Raw genomic sequence first — 19,369 nt, forward strand, 5'->3', positions numbered from 1 at the left:
AACTATCATCTAAAAATGTTAGATCAAATATGGAGTTATAGGTACTCGAGGACTATGGTACAAACTTCAAAAGTAAAAGTAAAGGGATCTAAAACTGAGCAGTATTTTATTTGGTTTGTGGTAGGTGGCTAAGTTTCTGCTTTAATTTGCATTTAATCACTGAATATAGGCTTTTGCATTTGTCGGATAGTGTCCCATTACTATTTTTTTTTTTTTTTTTTTGCTGTTCCTCAAGCACAGCCTCGTGGATAAGATGGCATCTAACCCACCATGAGCGAGAAATAAAGATTCTTCTGCTTTCACTTTTATTTTCATTCTTTAACATGAATTGGGAGTGTGTGCCAGTCTTTCATTGGTTTCAGTACAAACTTTACGTTTACGCATAGATATGCGCATGCAGTGCGCAGGAGGCACCCTCGTGAACACCTTGGAAAACTGACATGGGATTGCCAAATCATTTCCTTGCCTGGGAATGACGTCTCTCCTGCACATTCCAGTTATATTTAGCGCCTATATATAGTGGAGTCGCCCCCTAGGCTTTGTTGACTCTGCAGCAGGCAGCAGCAGTCACAGTACTGTATGGAGACGTCCTGAAACTCACACTATATAGCAACAATAATGTACGTGAGCATTAAAGTATGAATGCCCATCACTCTGTCTGCTTTCAAATTTAGATTTTGTTCAGAAAAATACGATAAAATATGCACATATATTAATAACAAAGACCAGCAGGGCTCATATAAATCTACAGTAATAAACCAAACCTCTCTAAAATACCAATGGCGTACACACAAATGTGAAAACAGGCGTATTACGGGTTATATTGCGACACAAGAGTGGAGTTATATTCCCCAGACCGGCTGAAATGCCCAGCTATGCTTTCTGGGTAAAGTGCGCCCTGGTATCCGCCCATATTCGCGTAAAGGAGGCCAAACTGAGCAGCTAGGCCGGGGGACGCTGGATCAAATGGAAAGTTCAATCGATTAATTTCCCCACTTTTTTTTTTTGTTGTTGTTGTTGTTGCATGTTCCCGCTTGCTTCCGATACGGCGTTTAGACCGACTTAAATGCGGGCGTTTGGGTGTGAAATAGGAAATGCAGAGATCGTGTGAAACGGGAGGATTATCAGCTTGACTTATTTGGTCGCTACTTCGGACGCGGAACTCCTCCACTCGCTAAAAGGTAAAAAAAAAAAATAAAACGGATAGGATTATTACAGGTGTGGCGCTTTCGGTGTGTATTGCAAGGTCGTATTGACTCGTGTGACTAGGTGGGCCGCCGTGTCCGCTGCGTAAACACGCAACAATACAATGGAGTGGAAATGTTAATTTTCGTTGAGAGTGCAAACTACGCCCAATTGTGCACCTAACGCCTGGCCCTGCAATGCAGACCTGTGGGTTAGCATGTCAATGGCGACTCCAAAAATCTGCCCCGGTCCCCTCTTGAATGGATGATGGTGACCCCCCCCCCCCCCCCCCCTCACCCCCGTCGGCGGTGCAGACAAAGCTGAATTAATCGGTGACTTTTTGGTCAAATACGTTTAGTTTAAGCTTGTAGCGGCTTCTTAGCTTCACTGTTGAGGCTGTGCCCGAGCTCCGGTGCTAAGGTTAGCTCAGTGGCTAAGCGCAGCAGCAGCAGCAGCAGCAGCCCCGGAGCTCGGGAGGCTTTCACGCGAAACCATTCAGGGAACCCCGCGGCCGCAGGGCAGCGGATTTAAATCAAATTCCTCCAGCCCCGCTCTCGGTGTTGCCGCCTTGCTTGGACAAAGTGGAGCGGCTTTTATTGGAAAAAAAAAAAAAAAAAGGCCCGGGTAATTAACAGAGGTGTCAAACTGCTAACAAGTAGCTGCTAATCAATCTCCATTAAATCGTGCTGCTGATTTTTTTGTTCGGTGTTTTTTTTTTTTTTTTTGGGTATATTCTTGTTGTCGGGAAGGTAGTAAATAAAAGGGTGTGTCAACATAAGGCAAACAACAACCACGACTGGCGTTATGTTCACGACACATATTTTTTTTTTCCCCCCCCCTTTAAATTCCACAGCATCATAACTTTTCCACAACAAACTGTGAAGTCCAGTGGGAAGATGTCAACCCTTAAAAATGCGCTTTAATCATGCTGCTGCACAAATGAGGAGGATGAGAAAACTGAAGCTACTTGTTAGACCGCAAATTTGCTGCACTACATCCCTGTTTGTTTGCTGAATAGATTTGGCAGCTTGTTATACAGGAGCCGCCATTCAAGCCACCCAAGTTCAATTTTCACTGCCTGAAAGGCTGGAAAAGTGATTCATAAAGGCACGGTGAGCATGTGGCAGAGTGGATCTGGAGAGGTCCGTGAGATTTTTTTTTTTGTCAGTAGTCTCAGGTAAAGATAAATCACAGACTGGGTCAGGCCTAGTCTATATAACATGCAACCGATCATCTCGGACAGTGTTGTGAGCACAAACAAGTATACTTTTGTTGGCCAAAATACCTATCAAACCGCACTCTGGGTTTTTTGTTTGTCTAGACATGGCAATATTATTCAGTAGAGCTCCTCCCTGACTGCAGGCTGTGCAGAGCTGTGAGCAGTATGTACTGTAACTTCTGAAAAGGCCAGCTACCACTATTGACGGGTGCTGCTCTACAAAGCAGTCAGACAGCAGAGAGCCTCCCAGTCGCCTGTCAATTTTGGAGCCTTAATGTAACGTCATGGATTTCTGCCTGGGGTTGGATTCTGTTGTGTGGCCGCCACTCAGAAAATGCCACCCAATGTGTTGCTGGGTTCAGACTTTTAACTACATGTATAGACGATTGTATCTTTTTTTTAATTTTATTTTACCTTGCTACCTGAATATTTTGGATATTGTGAAGCCTGTTATTTTTGTCTCGGGTTTTTATTTGAGCTAATATTCAGAAAGTGTTTCTTCATCATTTCAGTGACCTTTTTAGGATTGATAATTTAATTCAATATCTAGTAATTTTTGAAGTTAAAATCATCGTGCAACATGGTCCAAGAACACTTTACAATCACGAGAGAGCACACAGAATGGAAACGAATAACAAAAAAATTTGTTAAAATACTGTTGTTAAAAACCTAGACTTAAAATATCATATGAACATGAGAAGATTTATTAAATAAAAAGGTTTTTGGCCTAATCCTAAAAGTCGAGAGGGTGTCTGCCTCCTGAACCCAAACTTTCAAGATTTAATACGGCTGTATTTTTCAGTGTTTAATTTCCCTCATTTGCACATGATCTCATGCAGATTAACCATCATATTGCATTTGTGATGATTGTGGTGTCTCCTACAAGCTTCTTGTTAAATACTAAAGTGGAGATTTTCGAAATAAAAAAAAAGAAACTTGACGGTGTAAAATCTAATTTTCCAGTGAGTCGGCAGCAACAGTTGAGTTTTTGATTTGAGTTACTCACTGGAAGTGATGTCCAGACATTATCATTTTCTCAATCCACGGGCGCAGATTTCCCAGTAAACCGACAGGTTGTCAAACAGAAACGACAAGCAGTAAATGGAGCTCGATGACTCATGATTCAGTACTCAAAAGAGTTTTAACCATCCACATCAGAGTCTTCTCGTCTTTCTTTTAGAGCAGAGAGGTTTAAGCATCTGAGAAAGGCTTTGACGATGTCCCCAATGACTTGATACCGTGTGACATGACTACACAATGCGGCACTGTGATGATATCATGTAATTAATCTTCTTTTTTTGGACCCACAGGTGAATCATGACAGAATATAAGCTGGTTGTGGTGGGAGCTGGTGGTGTTGGCAAGAGCGCACTTACTATTCAGCTCATCCAGAATCACTTTGTGGATGAATATGACCCCACCATTGAGGTAAAGTAAATGTGTGAATGTCTGTGCACTTAAGTCTGCGACTGTTCTTTGGTTTTGTGTATATGGAGGGGGCAGGGGGATGTTGGAGGGGGGCTGAACATGGTGAAACTCCTCTTTAAAAAAAAAAAAAAAAAAAAAAAAAAAAAGGAGCTGCAACAGGTTCTACTGGTTTAAGGTTTAAAAAGACACCAAGCAGGTTTTTAATAACTTTCCGTGCATGTCTGCCTCCCGAGTGTCTCAGCAGCACAACAATTTCTGCAGCGATTAGTCTCAACATCATTTCAATCATTTACTAATGTGTTGTTGCAGGTTTCTATAGAATATTTAAGGACGTGACAGCATGTCAAAGTATGGCTGCTCACTGGATCAGGCAGTAATTATTTGTGTTGGATCAGATTGAGTCTGGCCATCAGTGTGATGAAAAGCTGCAGTACTTTGACTCAGTGGAAATGAGGACCTTGTTGTAATTTGAGCTGTGCTGGAAATTGGAGTGCCCGACTACAACGAGAGAAAGCCAATAATTAAAAGGAGTCCTGTGACATCTTTGATTAACATCATGTCATTACACTTATTAATACATTCATGTTGAAACAATGACAAATTCTGGTCAAATTATTAATACTAATAATAATAAAAAAAAAAAAAAGGAAATAGTTTTTTACTTTAGTATTATTTCCTAGAATTCAATGCTAAAAATTTTTTTTGCTGATCTGTTATATGCCATTATCTACATTTCTTGTGAATATTGTGATATTAATTGTCCTTTTAATTACATAGCTGTAAATACAACCAGTTTTTTTTTTTTTTTTTTAAACAAATATGCTTGATTTTGGAAAGTCATGCTTAGTCTTAAAAATGTTGCCATGCGTAGATGTTTAAAACACGCATAGAGTAACCTGAAGTGTAATTAAAGATAATTCTTTTAACAGTTTAGTAAAAATAATAATAATTTCTAGTAAGCTGTTATTTGGACGATTAATCCCCGAGTTCTGATCACTCTTTGACCTTCTCCTCTTCCAGGACTCCTACAGAAAGCAGGTGGTTATCGATGGAGAGACGTGTCTGCTGGACATCCTGGACACTGCAGGTCAGGAGGAGTACAGCGCCATGAGGGATCAGTACATGAGGACAGGGGAGGGCTTCCTCTGTGTCTTTGCCATCAACAACACAAAGTCCTTTGAAGATATTCACCACTATAGGTGAGCTAGGAGACTAAAGGACTGCACCCGGTGTGAATGCAGTGTTTTATTCACCACTAAGTGCAAAAATGTCGGGGTGTTCTATCGGCTGAAGGGGGTAAAGATTGTTCCACATAGTCACAACGTCGCTGGGAACCCTTGTTGTCAAGTTTTTATGTATAGTAGTTTAGTCGTCACCTCATCACCTCACTGCTCTGCACTATGTGCAAAGTGAAGGAGAACTTTTTACAAGGCAAAATAAAGCTGACTGACGATTTAGTAAGTCCAAATACATGTTCAATTTATTTTTAGTGTGACAAAACTCTTTATTTATATATTGTTGGTCACAATTCTTATGTTTGAATAAATAGAAACAAGTAGGATCAAAATCTGTAACAAAAAAGTTTAAATGACGATTTTTGAGAAGTTATGGGATGTTTTCCCCCCCCAGCAAATCTTACGTTTTTCAATAATAATAAAAAAAAAATGCAGCATTTGATCATTAATATAACCAAATATTTGCAAAAAATGTCTAAAATATTTGGAAAAGCTACAACGGATAATAAACAAACAACAACAACAAAAAAGCCTAAAGACAAACCTTGCTAAAGAAGGGGAAAGTCAATTTGTTAATTTGATGCTCTCCATAATGATTCGGTTTAGGTGGCAGCCAAAATGGCTTGAGTGCTGCATCCAAGTCTTATAATGGGAGGGAAAACCCTGTAGTTGTAGCGACGTGTTTTTAAAATCGGTTGAAGCTTTGAGCTAAAGCCAACAGTGACCTTATTCTTACTGCTTTTTAACATTGCATTTCATAACCATCGGGCTATAAACCTCGGTTAAAATCCAATGTAATTTCTGTTTATGTCTGTGACTGTCCAGAGAACAGATTAAGCGGGTGAAGGATTCTGAGGACGTCCCCATGGTGTTGGTGGGGAACAAGTGTGACCTCCCGTCCCGGACAGTGGACACCAAGCAGGCTCAGGACTTAGCACGCAGCTATGGCATTCCCTTTATTGAGACCTCAGCCAAAACCAGACAGGTGAGAGTCCGGCGGGAGACGGCTACGCCCTCAAGACTCGAACACTTTGTTTGTCAAATCTGTCACTAAACTGCTGTAGATTTCCACTGCAGGTCTGTAGAGCATGGTGAATGGTGAGAAGGTGCATGTGGTCTCAGGGATACTGGCAGTCATTTTATACATTATTACTTTGATATGAAATTTTAGTTTTTTTTTTTATAGAGAAATTAAACTCTCAGTAATGTTATCTGTGAAAAAGCTTCATAATCTTGGCACGTGGATCACAGGAAGTGTGTTTGAATCATGTGGTGCTGTTGATTTGTCTCTAATGGTCTTCTTTTTTTTTTTTCTTTTACGATGTGGCTTGGAAATCTCTCGGGCAACGCGTTGTGCTTCATTAAATCCCTTTTGGTTAATTGAATTTCTTATTTATGGGTGATAATGTAATCATTGCATGCTACCCCGTCACGGAAGTGTGAAATTACATCACCATTAAGCCCACCTGTGAAGGGTCCTGCATTATAAATAATCAACAAATCAGTAAATGTGTGTCAAGGAGTCTGCATGAAAAGACAAACTGTTGGTAATTACTCGGGGTTAAAGATTTGCCTTGGTGTCGCCTCCAGCGGTGTGTGTTGTGAGCATGGCCTCAGGTAGCTGACTGGCTGATGGTGTGATCTATAAACATATTTCCTGGTCTCTTTGACTTAAGGTGAATCACAGTTTCTTCTGGTTTCGGGGGGGAAATTAATGACACAATGACTCGTTTCTTACAGCTTTGTTCACCTATTCCTACCTGAGTTCACCAGTAATTCACTGTGCAAGTGGTGCTGCTTCTGATGGACCAGCAACTGTCACTCTCATTTAAAGCTTCTCAAATCCTCCATGATTTTGTCTGACTTCTCCGGAAAATCGCAGACACAATACACGAAATATGCTCCTAATGCATGCACTTCTCCTTTTTATAATAGGCCAGACAGTTGAAGTTATACTCCACCGTCATGTTTTTAGTGCCAATCACCCACTGCAGGCTTGAAAGGTGGCTGTTTAAAGCTTATGGTTTGTATTTTTTAGTTCAGTTAGGATTTACTTAAATGGTGACATTTTTATGAGGGGGGAAAAAAAACAGTCCTGCAACATAATCCACCTCCACTGTCCACGTTTATGCCCAGTATGTTGCTGTCGTTGTTTGGCCAAAACACAGCTAAATGCAGGACTTCTTTCAGAGCTTCAAAGAGTGCAAAAAGCGTGAAACAGAAACGGTCTATTTGGCTGCATTCTGGAAAAACTAATTATTCAGACCATACTAAATTAAGTTTGTTGTATGCACACTGAAATTTAATCTAGCCACAGTCCTTCAGTCAGATGAGGGAAAGTGAGAACCTTTCCAAGCCTACAGGAGGTGAGTGTTGACTATTTTTGGAGTATCAGGGTATGAAGATGATAAGGGAGTCCAGGCATTGCCAGTAGACCCACATCAGACAGTTGATCTGCTTCGCTCCTTTGTGTCTATAGTTTATACCACCTGCACCCAAACAGTGTGTCCCCCCCCCTGTATTCCTCAGAATTGAGGAAAGTTGTGTCTCATACTACAGAGAGTGGAAGATGCCTTTTACACTCTGGTACGGGAGATCAGGCTGTACCGGCTCAATAAAATCAGCAAGGAAGAAAAGACTCCGCGCTGTGTCAAGCTTAAAAAATGTGTTGTGATGTGAAAGGGGTAAGTGTATGCAGCCGCGCACCTACCAGCTCTGTGTGTGTGTGTGTGTGTGTGTGTGTGTGTGTGTGTGTGTGTGTGTGTGTGTGTGTGTGTGTGTGTGTGTGTGTGATGTTGTTAGTGGGAACTGTGGAGAAGGCAATGTGAGTTGACACCCAGTGAGAGCTGGTGCTTCATGTGGTCTCAAAGCTAACCTGCTGGTTTCTACTGGGGCTGTGGTGAGGGTCTAACAAGAGGCTGGAACAGCTGATGATTTCTTCTCTTTTCAGTGTCTCTGTGTATTGTGGTTGATTTATAATCCGAGGTCATTTTCACACTGGGTTCATTTATTGAGTCTGTATAACTTAAATGGACCCCAGCTAGGCTGCTTTCACACTTCCTCCTCTTTTATTTTTTATTTTTTTTCTCTCGCAGGTGTACGTTTGTATTATTTCCTCATGAAGGTGCAGACGGTTATCCTTGTTTCCATAAGTTAATGATGACGGAGCGCATTGAGATTTGTCTGAATGGAGACTGATGTATATCCCAGGCTGCGAAATAAAAACAAGCACTCCTCCTTTACTACTCAGCTGGAAGATTAAAAACAAATATGGAATCAAGTTGGGGTTGAGTGAAGTATTTAATCTGTCCTGTTTTGTTAAAAAATACCAAAGAAAAGAAAAAAAAAATGGACTAATAACCACCTGCTTCAAGTTGACTTGTTAAAGGGTCCTTGGTCTGCACTTATGTTCAGAAAAAGCAATCATTCCATCAGATTCAGACTGAACTACCAGTGTGAAAGTGTCCTAATGTGCCGAAATCAACATGAGCAAAGGGGTTCAGGCTGGTGAGCTGTCATGTGATTAAAAGAGATTATGGTGAACCTGGGACTCAAATCACGTGCTGAAATATTTCTGTGGAGGACGTGTGTTAAAGAACCGGCAGATATGTTGTCAACAAAGAGAGTGTGTTTGTGTGTTTTCGTGGGTGAGAGAAAGCTTTTCTTTTGGATACAAATCCCTTCATCTCCTCTCTTTATTTTCCTGCTGTCTTTGCCACCAGCTGAAGTGGCCCCAGGCTCTGCTGAGCTCCTTGCAGATTATTGTCACATTTATTGCACCATCCAGACCGGTCAGGTACTCACTTACTTACCTCAGTGTGGCATCTAAAGACGAGCTGCATTTCCATGAAGCCTCTTATTCACCAGTAATCAGAATAAGAACTCGGCCGGAGAATAAAAACCTTAATGAAACACCCGAGTCTGAATAAATTGGCACATTTAAAATAAAAAATTTAAAAAAAAAAAAAATTGCTGAGTTTGAAAGAGGTGGTTTGAATTTTTTTTATAAAGGTTTTTATTTTCAGATTACCATGTTTGCGCTCTTGACTCAAATCAAAGCTGTTTCCTGAGAAGGATGTGCCACTCTGCTTTTATTTGTTGCTCATGAGAGTTTCCTACCTCTTTTCTCAGTGGTGCATGCTTCCCAGTAGAACCATGTTTGAATAGTTTATTAATTTGGAGTGAGTTAGCAGACCTGCCGTCTGTTCAAAAACGCATTTCTATAAAACTGATGCTTCAGTACAAATTCAAAGCAGTATTGGTGCCAAGTGCTCGATGCCAGTAAAAAAAAAATTATTATTTATTTTTTGTTAAGTTTGGTTGCGTTGGTGGGATTCACACCAATTATTACAAATGTAAACAGGACAGCTCGTTCTGTCTCTTATTTAGCAACCATTTAAACCTTTGCTGACTGATTATAGTCATAAATAAATAAATTGGCTCATGTAACTGCAGCTACAGTCTGTGTTTCTGTCAATGGAAACACTGCTGACTTTAACCCTGAAGTACATATTTGAGCTGCACTTATACAGCGGTGTCCCACGTAGCCTCAATTAGATTGATCTCTAATGTGTGTCACACTGACAGACTTACTGACGGGTCACTCGGCAGAAAATGACTTTTCGCAATGTAAAATGGAAATGAATTTATCCCGGATGATTTTTGGAGATTTAGGTTTCATTTTTGTTTTTAAATTGTCCATTAATAACTTTTTAATTCTTGTTATTGTTTTTTTTTTTTTTTTTTTCCAGGGCGTTGATGATGCCTTTTACACATTAGTGCGAGAAATCCGGAAGCATAAGGAGAAGATGAGCAAGGAGGGCAAAAAGAAGAAAAAGAAGTCCAAGACAAAGTGTACACTTATGTGAACCGTCACCCCTTTTCAAGACAGACTAAAAACAAAAGAAACTATGTTGAACAGTTCAAGTAATACATTTTGTACATTACACTAAATTATTAGCCTCTTTCTCAATACCCACCTTACTGAATACTAAACCTGACCTGAATTTTCTGCCTTTCTGTTATTTGCTACCTGGACACCGATAAGCTTCATTTTCAGTTTAGTGCCAGTTGCCGACGTGCGTTGGTCCAACAGCCTGATGATTTTGATTTTATAGGATTATGATGATGATTTGGGTAATTTTGCGTAACTGCAGAGCTGGGAGCTAATTGCATCACAAATCACATTTTGATGAAATATTCATGAGCGACTTCTGAGTTAGTATTTCCTTTGCTTGAAAGGTCATGATCTGCAAATGTTCTGTAATGCCCTTTTCAAGTATGGGATGCCAAAGAATGAATTTTCATCCTGCTGACAAAACAGATATGAAGTAAGGACCAATATTCAGCCAGATGAGCTCCAAATGTCCCAGCCACTGTGTAATGTCCCCCGTCTCTAACAACCTCTAGGTATGACTTAGTAATGTCACTGATAAGTATGCATGCAAACTCCTACACTTCTCCGAACGTTTTAACACCCTAATTAGCTATTAATTAATTTTGCAATTTGTCGATGCGTTGTACTGTGTGGGAAGTGATTTCTTGCCTACATGAGACGAGATGCGTTTTTCCTTTTCTTTTTGCATGCATTGTGTCCCTGATGACATGGGTATCACAAACTGCCTCTGGTTGATGCATTTAAAAGAGCCAGTGACGAGGAACTCTGACTCAAGTGGACATCAGTCAGCTTTTTCAGGTTTAAAAAAAAAAAAAAAAAAAAAAAAAAAAGTAATCAATATTTGTATCAATATTTGTAACGAAATTGGCCCTTTTTTGGGGGGGGATGAATGACAAATTCAAAGATCCATGATGATTTTTTTTTTAGTCCATTTTTGTAATAATAAAATGAGGCTAGCAGTGGGATTTTTGTGTCGGTCATTTCGTGTTGCAGGATTCTTGCCTCGTTTGACTCTACTTGTTGAATCTTTCCTGCATTTTTTTTTTTTTTTTTTTTTTTTTTTTAGGCCAAGGCTCGACTGTAGGATTGTTTTGAATCTTCCTGACAATAATCATTTCATTGCTATGTGTAACAAAACACCTTTCAGCATACTCCTCCTGGAGGACTTCATATGTGGACAGAATGTTTGTTTGTCGAAATGATAAATTTAAGGATTGGAGTCTCCCTTAGCTGCCCATACAGGTGTCACATGCTGTGCACGTTTTCCTAAGCTGTTGACTTGACATGCTCGAAAGCGGACAGCATCTTTTTAAAGTAGGAATATTTGTCTTGGTGTGGAGTCAAAGAGGTTGTTCAAAATGTCCAAATGGATTTTCAGATTCAGTCTCACAGAGCCTTTAAAAGAGTTTCTGGATCCATTTGCTAAACTGTTGAAATTGTTTGTTGGCTCGCCTTTCAACAGAAATGATTGTCCAGCAAAATGATTCTCACAAAACTTGTGTATCGTAGTGATGTAACTGGAACAGATTTTTGTAAATGAGGCAATAATTGCCATAAAATTGGTTTTTTGAGAAAATTGTCTGAATTTATTTAAAAACAGTCCTCGTTTCTTTCTCGCGTCAACCCATATTTCACCTTTTGTCATTGTATTCACGCACTGTTTGCCTGGGGATTTTTATTTGCCTTTTATCTGCGCATTAGGTGCTACATTTAGACGGTAGAAAGAACCACGATCACATTTACTTTGTCCTGCGTGTACTCATGAGATACACAGAATGCTGTTTTTTTTTGTTTTTTTTGGGGGGGGGAGGGGGGTAAAGTTATTCACAGAAAATCTGGACATGATACGTCTTGCTTTCAGGATTAATGGATTTTGACCCAGTTTATTATTACCTCTTTTTCTCATGAAGTAGATAATAACTGTTAATGCAATTTTAATTATGGAACCCTCCTGTTAACAATACTGTTTCAAAAGTAGTTTTACTGTAATGTTTGAAATGTTCCTCTTCCTTTATTGCGTGCCAACAGCTGATTTCTGAAATGTATCATTTATACCTGGATCGTATTTTAACAACCTTTGTATAGTTGTGATACTGAAAGGTGCATATTTTGTAAATTGTGCTTCATTTCGTTGGTGTGTCTAAATGAATGTTGCTTTAATGGAGTTTCACTCCGCTCTGTGTATGTGACTAGAGAGTGTGACTGGGTCCAGGTCTAGGGAAGTGAATGAATGACCACTTTACAACATACCTGTTGTGGGCAGTGTAGAGTGGTGATCTGATCTCAAATGAGTCTATTTTTTGCCATGAATCTCACCACTCCTATTTAATGTGTAATAAAGAACAAAGTAAAGAGGAACCTAATTTTCTTTCTTATTGTCTTCTGTTTCTCGTCGCTTCATAGCACTGATTTATTTAACGTGGAGAGCTAATTGTGCATTTTCTCCGTTACATTACATCACATCAAACTGCTGGAGAACATGAGAGTATAATCATTTTATGGACACTGATGTGCAGTAACAAATGTCTGAAATGACTTTTTGGCATTTTGTTGTTTTCTTCCTCAAATGTTTGTGGATGATCACAATAATGCTCCCCAGCAGGTGGCACTGTTCACTCACTTTGGCAGCTCTGTTTCTCGCAGACCACAAAAATCCATGAAGGAGCTTATCTCTAGCTGTCCACACTTCCAGACGGCCTGGTTTTACCTTTTACAAGTCATGTGCACCTTCTCAAAATAAACAAGCTCTAAATATATTCCTAAAACAGAGATTAAATAAAAATCGACTGGTGTATTCTAAGCAGAAATGTTCCCTGTATTTGAAATGAATGGACAGGTATTTTTGGTGACAAGAAATCATTTCATGCATTGGCAAGCTGATTATCTTTGGTGTTTAAAAGAAATGACATCTGAATTTTCAAAATGAATAAATACAATTAAATATGATTTCACACAGTGGACAGAGAAGCTATTTTAAATAAATGCAAATAAATTGCCTCCTGTCTTTCATAAGATAAAATACACTTAATTAAGAGGGGCATTACAATTCTTTAATTACCATCATTTAAATGTGTAAGGGCATCAGTTCCATGGAAATGGCACAACTTATTAACCATTGTGAAATCAATGCTTTATTATTGTATTAAATGTTATAAAAGGTGACTTATTAAGTGGCTCATTAAACATAAGTAAATTCCAAATTTAGATTTTATTCAGGGTTCAGTCCAGTTTCCTGATTTGACAAAAACTGTGTTATAGAAGGGTAGTTTAAAAAAAAAGAAGTGCTTTTTTAAATGCAAACATCATTGTTTTGTATTGTCTCAGCAACTTGTGTCTTTGGAATAACTTGAGTTCACAGTAGATGTTAAACATGATGCCATATAACACCATATTAGCTAGATTTGGTTATTTAATCCACATCAATTGGCCATGATATGAGCCAATTTACCTTAAAACAAATGTATTAATAATTTGCAGAAACAGACTTAACAGATTAACTGATTTGGCTTCAGTGTCTTATACGGTGTCTATATTATAGTGTTGGTATTGGGCTGCAGAGACCTGAACCTGACCCTTGAATGTGAGTTTTTGCCCGAACCGTGCGTAAAGGGAAATAAAAAAAACAGATTTCTGGGTGAATCGCTACTTGAACCCACAACGTCGTGTTGAATTTTCCATGTTAGTAGTGATGTGTCATGTTCCAATATGCAGAACTTGGTCTCCTGTGAATACTGATTATGAGGCACTCGTCAAAAGAACACGTATCTATTCAATTTTGTTTAGGTAGAGCCAAATCACAACACAAGTTATTTCAAGGCACTCAACACAGGCCACTGGTTGATTGTAATGCACCACTTTCTATGCTCTAAGCTCTATAGGGAGGATGATAAGTAACCCAAACCGCCTCATTTGCAAACATGTAACACATTTATTTACACGGAAGAAATAAACTCCTGAGAGTTCACATAACTCTTAATTCTCTTTTTTAATTCTCTTCTCACCCTTTCTTTCGGTTCAAAGATTGGCAGATACTTGGGCAGTGATTTCTAAGTGCACTCTGGTTTTGTCCTTATTCCCTCTTTAGTTATACCAGATCTGGAAAGTGTTTTCTTTTAAAACCAAGTTCATCCGTCCGTCCTCTTGAATATTGTTCTCTTGAACGTAATATCTCAAGTACATCCTGACACAATTTCTTCAAAATTGGTAAAAACGTTCACTTGATACCAGCGATGAACTGATACGATTTTGGTGATCGAAGGCAGAAGGTCGAGGTGACTGTGACCTGACATTGACGCATGCTCGTGAGCACAATATTTCAGGAACGCCCGGAGAGAATTTCTTCAAATTTGTCACAAATGTTCACACTGCCTCAACAATGAACTGATTCGATTTTGATGGCAAAGGTCAAAGGTCACGTTCACTGTGACCTTTCGTTTTTCCCCCATTCTTGTGAATGCAATATCTCCAGAATGCCCCGAAGAACATTCTTCAAATTTGGCACCAATGGTCACTTGGACGCGAGGGTGACGTGTATTTATTTTGGTAATCAAAGGTCAAAGGTCAAGGTCAACATGACCTCTTGTCTGTCCTTTTTCACCCATTCTATTATAGTGTACACAATATTTCATGAAAGCGAAGAGGAAATTTCTTCAAATGTGGCACAACAATTCAATTGGACTCATTTGACACACAAATCTGATTCATCAATATTTTCTTCCCTGAATTTGAACAAATTTAGAATAACCTCAGATCATGCATACGAACAAATGATAACTGCCTGCTGCCTTAGGAAATGTTAACACACACCTTTTAGCATATTAAAACTGAATTAATTAAAAAGGGATTAAATCGAAAAATGTTAATTTACTAATACATTGACCAAATACGCTAACCATTAAATTGACACCCTTTAAGCCACATCAATTATTGTCTTAATTGAAATTATTCACACATTGACAGATCATTTCAAATACTATTGTAGCTAATTAGATTTGTATTCGGGGCACCATTTTCTGTTTAACAGAAAGACCCAAGATATGATTTTAATAGGCTGCATAGGCCTATATAAAAGTTTTGAGTCAACATAGTCTGAACCGTGACTTCTGCATTCAGAGATTTCTTTCAATATCTTCCAGGAAATACACAAAAACAAGTACTTGGTCGATAAAGATATTTATTGAACAATATTTACACCAAGAATAAACTATATGAATATTTATTGTAGCGTATGGATCATGGATGTCATGGACAGGATTTCTGAGCTATAGCGGAGTAATGGTGGGCACGAATAATAGGTAGGTTATTAAAAACAGAGCTAGTTCCTGATGTAAATGAGAGATTATGAATTTTAGAATTGGATAAATCAGCTATCAGACATAAACCCAATGGATCAAAGAACTCAGATAGATTCTGCCTACTGGAGGGTGGTCCCATCTTTACAGGAGGGTGGTCCCATCTTTACTGGAGGTGGTCCCATCTTTACTAGAGGTGGTCCCTTCTTTACTAGAGGTGGTCCCATCTTTACTGGAGGTGGTCCCATCTTTACTGGAGGTGGTCCCTTCTTTACTGGAGGTGGTCCCATCTTTACTAGAGGTGGTCCCATCTTTACTGGAGGTGGTCCCTTCTTTACTGGAGGTGGTCCCATCTTTACTGGAGGTGGTCCCTTCTTTACTGGAGGTGGTCCCATCTTTACTGGAGGGTGGTCCCAGTCATCCAGACAAGCTTCTTTCCTGCGGACCTCCATGCAGATGTCAGAGGCCTGGAGTTTGGCATCGTGCTGTGGGTGTTGACTCCCGCAGCTGGTGTCCCGTCCAGGCTTCTTCTGCTGGTCTTGTGGTGCATCTTTCCCAGTAGAACCATTCTCGTTCTTCACTTGGCTTAAAGTTTTCTTATAATAAGAAATATAGAGCGTGGTAACCGGAAAACGGAAAAAAATTGGAAAGTGTGAGAATAATTTAGACAGAGAGCGAAGAAGAGAAAAAGCCCGCGTTCAGTCTGAGGTCTACAGTTTTTATGAATGGCCCGGCTGCAGGCGGGATCAAGTGTCAGATGACCAATCACTGAGCCCGCTCTGAAAAGAGGGAGAATGCTTTTAAGAAAAGGGCTAAGAATAAAAGTTTATTACTCGTCCACCATGACTAAAGTTAAACACTTGTTGTTATCAGTCACACAAATACTTCATACAAGTTTATATTGTTAGCCAATATGAGTAACTAAAGACAGGCAGAGAGTATGCAGATTAACTATATAAGCAAGGCTTATAAACATCAATGATATGTATATGTGTTATTAATTTGCATGAGAAACAAACCGAGAATAAAACCTTATATTTGCATTATAGTTTCAGCTTGAATATTGAGTTTGTCATTGTGGAGTTGTAACAATGTTCCACTATAGGGCAGCAGACATTTGATGTCTGGATAGTTTCACCTTGTGGGGCTGACGGAAGGGTCAGCCCCACAAGGGGCTGGTCCACAGCTGGTCCACAGCATGAGACAGAGTCAAACCCTAGCCGAAAAGGGAGAAAATGTTTATTCGCCCCGGTGAGTTTTATGACGTGAAAGCCTTCGGGAGTTTATCTGTAGACCAGTGGTGTCCTGGGTCGTAAGTTCTTGTGACTTCAGGATCACCTGATGCTCTATTGAAGAGGATGTCTTGCTACACTATATAAATATTGAAATAAATTAGCTAACCTTTTTTTTTTTTTTTTTTAGTTTTTTTTTTTAACATCTATGAACACCAGGCTATTTTTTAGGATATTTCACCACTTTTACTTTTAAGCTCATATTTCGGTCATTGTTGCCCCTGTGATATTTGCTAATACCTCAGCTGTACACTACAACTGAGGCCCATGAATACGTTGTTATCATTGTTTCTTTTTTCATACAAGGTGGGATGTGATGTCAGCCCTATTCTGGAGACAGTACAGAGGTCAGCTGTGATTTTAAAACTGGACAAGCGTACAGAGAAACGGCGGGTATCATCAGAAAGAGGAAGTTCTGCTGTTTATTTTTGATCGAGGCTACAGTACGTTGCGAAGTGTTCAGGAGTTTGGGAATTATTCAATTAGGTGTAGGGACGGTGGGGAGGAGGGGGGCGGGGGGGAGCGCTACAACTTTGATTATCTCCGCAACGCTTCGTTACACAGACGAGGCAAAGACATTTTTGGAAAGGTCAAGCCATGCAGTTTCCGAGAATATCCGGGTTTTTTTTTTAACCATAGTTACTTGTGAAGAAATACTTTTAAAAGATGTGCCTTTTCTGACTTTCACCTCAGATACTCTTGTTTCAAATTCTGCTGTTGTGAAAGTGTTCTTTTTAGTTTTTGGTGGCATCTCTATCAACTTCTCTTCACTCTTGCTTCACTTCACTTCACTTCACCACTTACTTCTTGATACAGCGTCAGACAAACGGGTGTCCTTATATGGAGAAACAGGGGCGTGGCCGTATGCTAATTGCGGAGCTCTGACAGGCACCTGTCAATTTAGAATGATTCTGATTCACTAATGGAGCGCATGTGTCATGGATCCCACGGTGATTTTGCTTGTGCACAAAGTAAGAACATTTCTACGCAGATTATTAGTGAATGAGGCCCACTGTCCTCAAATTTGGAACAAAATTTCACTTGGACTCAAAGAGGAACCGGGAATAGTTTGGTGATCAAAGGTAAGATGTCAAAGTCTGTATGATCTCATGTCCGTCCCATCTGTCAGTCCCAGTCTGGTGAATCCAATATCTCATGAACACCGTGAGGGAATTCCTTCAAATTTGGCACTGACATTAACTTATACTCAAGGATTGACTGATTGGAGTTTAGTGGTCAAAGGTGACCGTGACCTCATAAAACATGTTTGTGACCATATTTAAATAATTCATACATCAATTATGACAACATTTCACACAAATATCTGAAAGGATAAAATCATTATTAGTGTTTTCTGTCCATTGTTCAATATCATTACTGAGGAGCAGAGGGGGAGATTGAGACCATAGTTCATCCACGTCTTAGAATTCATATATTCTTTTCAGCAACGTCTAAATGAGTTTGGACAAAAATGCATGTACACTAAGACTAAGCGGACACACATTTCTCTTGATTACTATTTTTTTCCTTCCACAATCACATTAATTTCCAATTAGCTTAAGCTAATGTCGTTTTATTATTAGTTAACACAGTAAAACAAAATGGACTCGCAGGAGAAAAAAATAACCGGACACACCAACTCCATCTGTCTTACTCTTCTCAACACATCCCACAACACTTTATCTCTGCTCCGTAGTACTTAAGTCCACTATTAAGCAGTAAAGATAATTTCATTTCTTCATTTCTCCGATCTAAAGGTAAACTAGCTAGTGACCACGCCGACCTTTGCTCTCTCGTAGTTACTTTCTCTTTCTTTCTTTTTTTTAATTTTTTTTTACCTGTCAGCATTCCTACCTCTACAGACACTCACTGCCCCTTGTGGGCATTTAAAAGAACTGCAGTATTAAACCTACACTACAGTTTAACTCTAGTAAAGTCCTTACAACAGAACCTTACAACATTAGAAGAATCCAACTATGCAACAACTACCACGTGAGCAGCAGGTCGGAAGAAAAAACCCTCCCCTTTAATAGGAATAAAAACCTCCGACAGAACCAGACTCGGAGGTGGGCGGCCATCTGTTGGGGTGAGGGGAGAGCGGTGAGAGAAAAGAACAGCATAGAGATACAGGGGACACTAAACTGTTGTTGGGCCAGTAAGTGCTAGCCAGAAACATGCAGCTCCAGGACCAGGGATACCTGCAAAAAAAAAAAAGAAAAAAAAAAAGGCCAAAACAATAAACAAAACTACGAGAGAAGGCGCAAAGTTAATGTGATGTAATGGCGGTATTTAATTGCACGGAGAATGAAAGTATCTATGATCCTGTGCAAGATTTGTGATTCTTTTTTTTAAATTTGCATTTGTACATGTTCCACCCTTTTATTTCTAACTGGGACTGACTGACTTGGTTTTAATTTCTTGTGTGAAACCTGTCAAGTTTATTTACTCATGTTAAAACAACACAGGAAAAAACTCCTGAGACTTTTAATTCAGCCAACAAAGGTAACTTTGAATTAGAAGCCACGGGTGTTTTTTTTTCACTGTTGAATCAAAAGACTAACACCAGGCTGCGAACCTGAAAGAATATTTTTTTCACTTTCATATTAATGTGCATATTTGGGCAGCAACTTTTTTTGCATGCGTTTTGGAACTTTCCCCCTCGGGGCATGTTTTGTTCAATTCATGTTTTTTTTTTTTGTTTTTTTTTCTCTCTAAAGCAAAATGCTCAACTTCCTGCTGTGGTGACATTATGACATCTTCATCAAGCAAAACAGGACTTGTAGTCAATGACATTTATCTTTACAAGAGCTAAAAGGTGATAT

General features: G+C 39.3%; 1 protein-coding gene across 1 annotated transcript; it reads left to right on the forward strand.

Moving 5' to 3' along the window:
* Positions 1-873: 873 nt before the first annotated feature.
* kras (v-Ki-ras2 Kirsten rat sarcoma viral oncogene homolog) lies at positions 874-12,327 on the forward strand. The gene is made up of 5 exons (XM_069161997.1): positions 874-1,181; positions 3,715-3,832; positions 4,853-5,031; positions 5,893-6,052; positions 9,819-12,327. The coding sequence occupies exons 2-5, from the start codon at positions 3,722-3,724 to the stop codon at positions 9,933-9,935; spliced, it is 567 nt and encodes a 188-aa protein (XP_069018098.1). The 5' UTR covers positions 874-1,181; positions 3,715-3,721; the 3' UTR covers positions 9,936-12,327.
* Positions 12,328-19,369: the final 7,042 nt, after the last annotated feature.

This window comes from Embiotoca jacksoni, unplaced genomic scaffold (assembly GCF_022577435.1).
Source record: "Embiotoca jacksoni isolate LCO1_2020_lvr unplaced genomic scaffold, fEmbJac1.0.p SCAF_3, whole genome shotgun sequence".
NCBI classification, from domain to species: Eukaryota; Metazoa; Chordata; class Actinopteri; family Embiotocidae; genus Embiotoca; species Embiotoca jacksoni.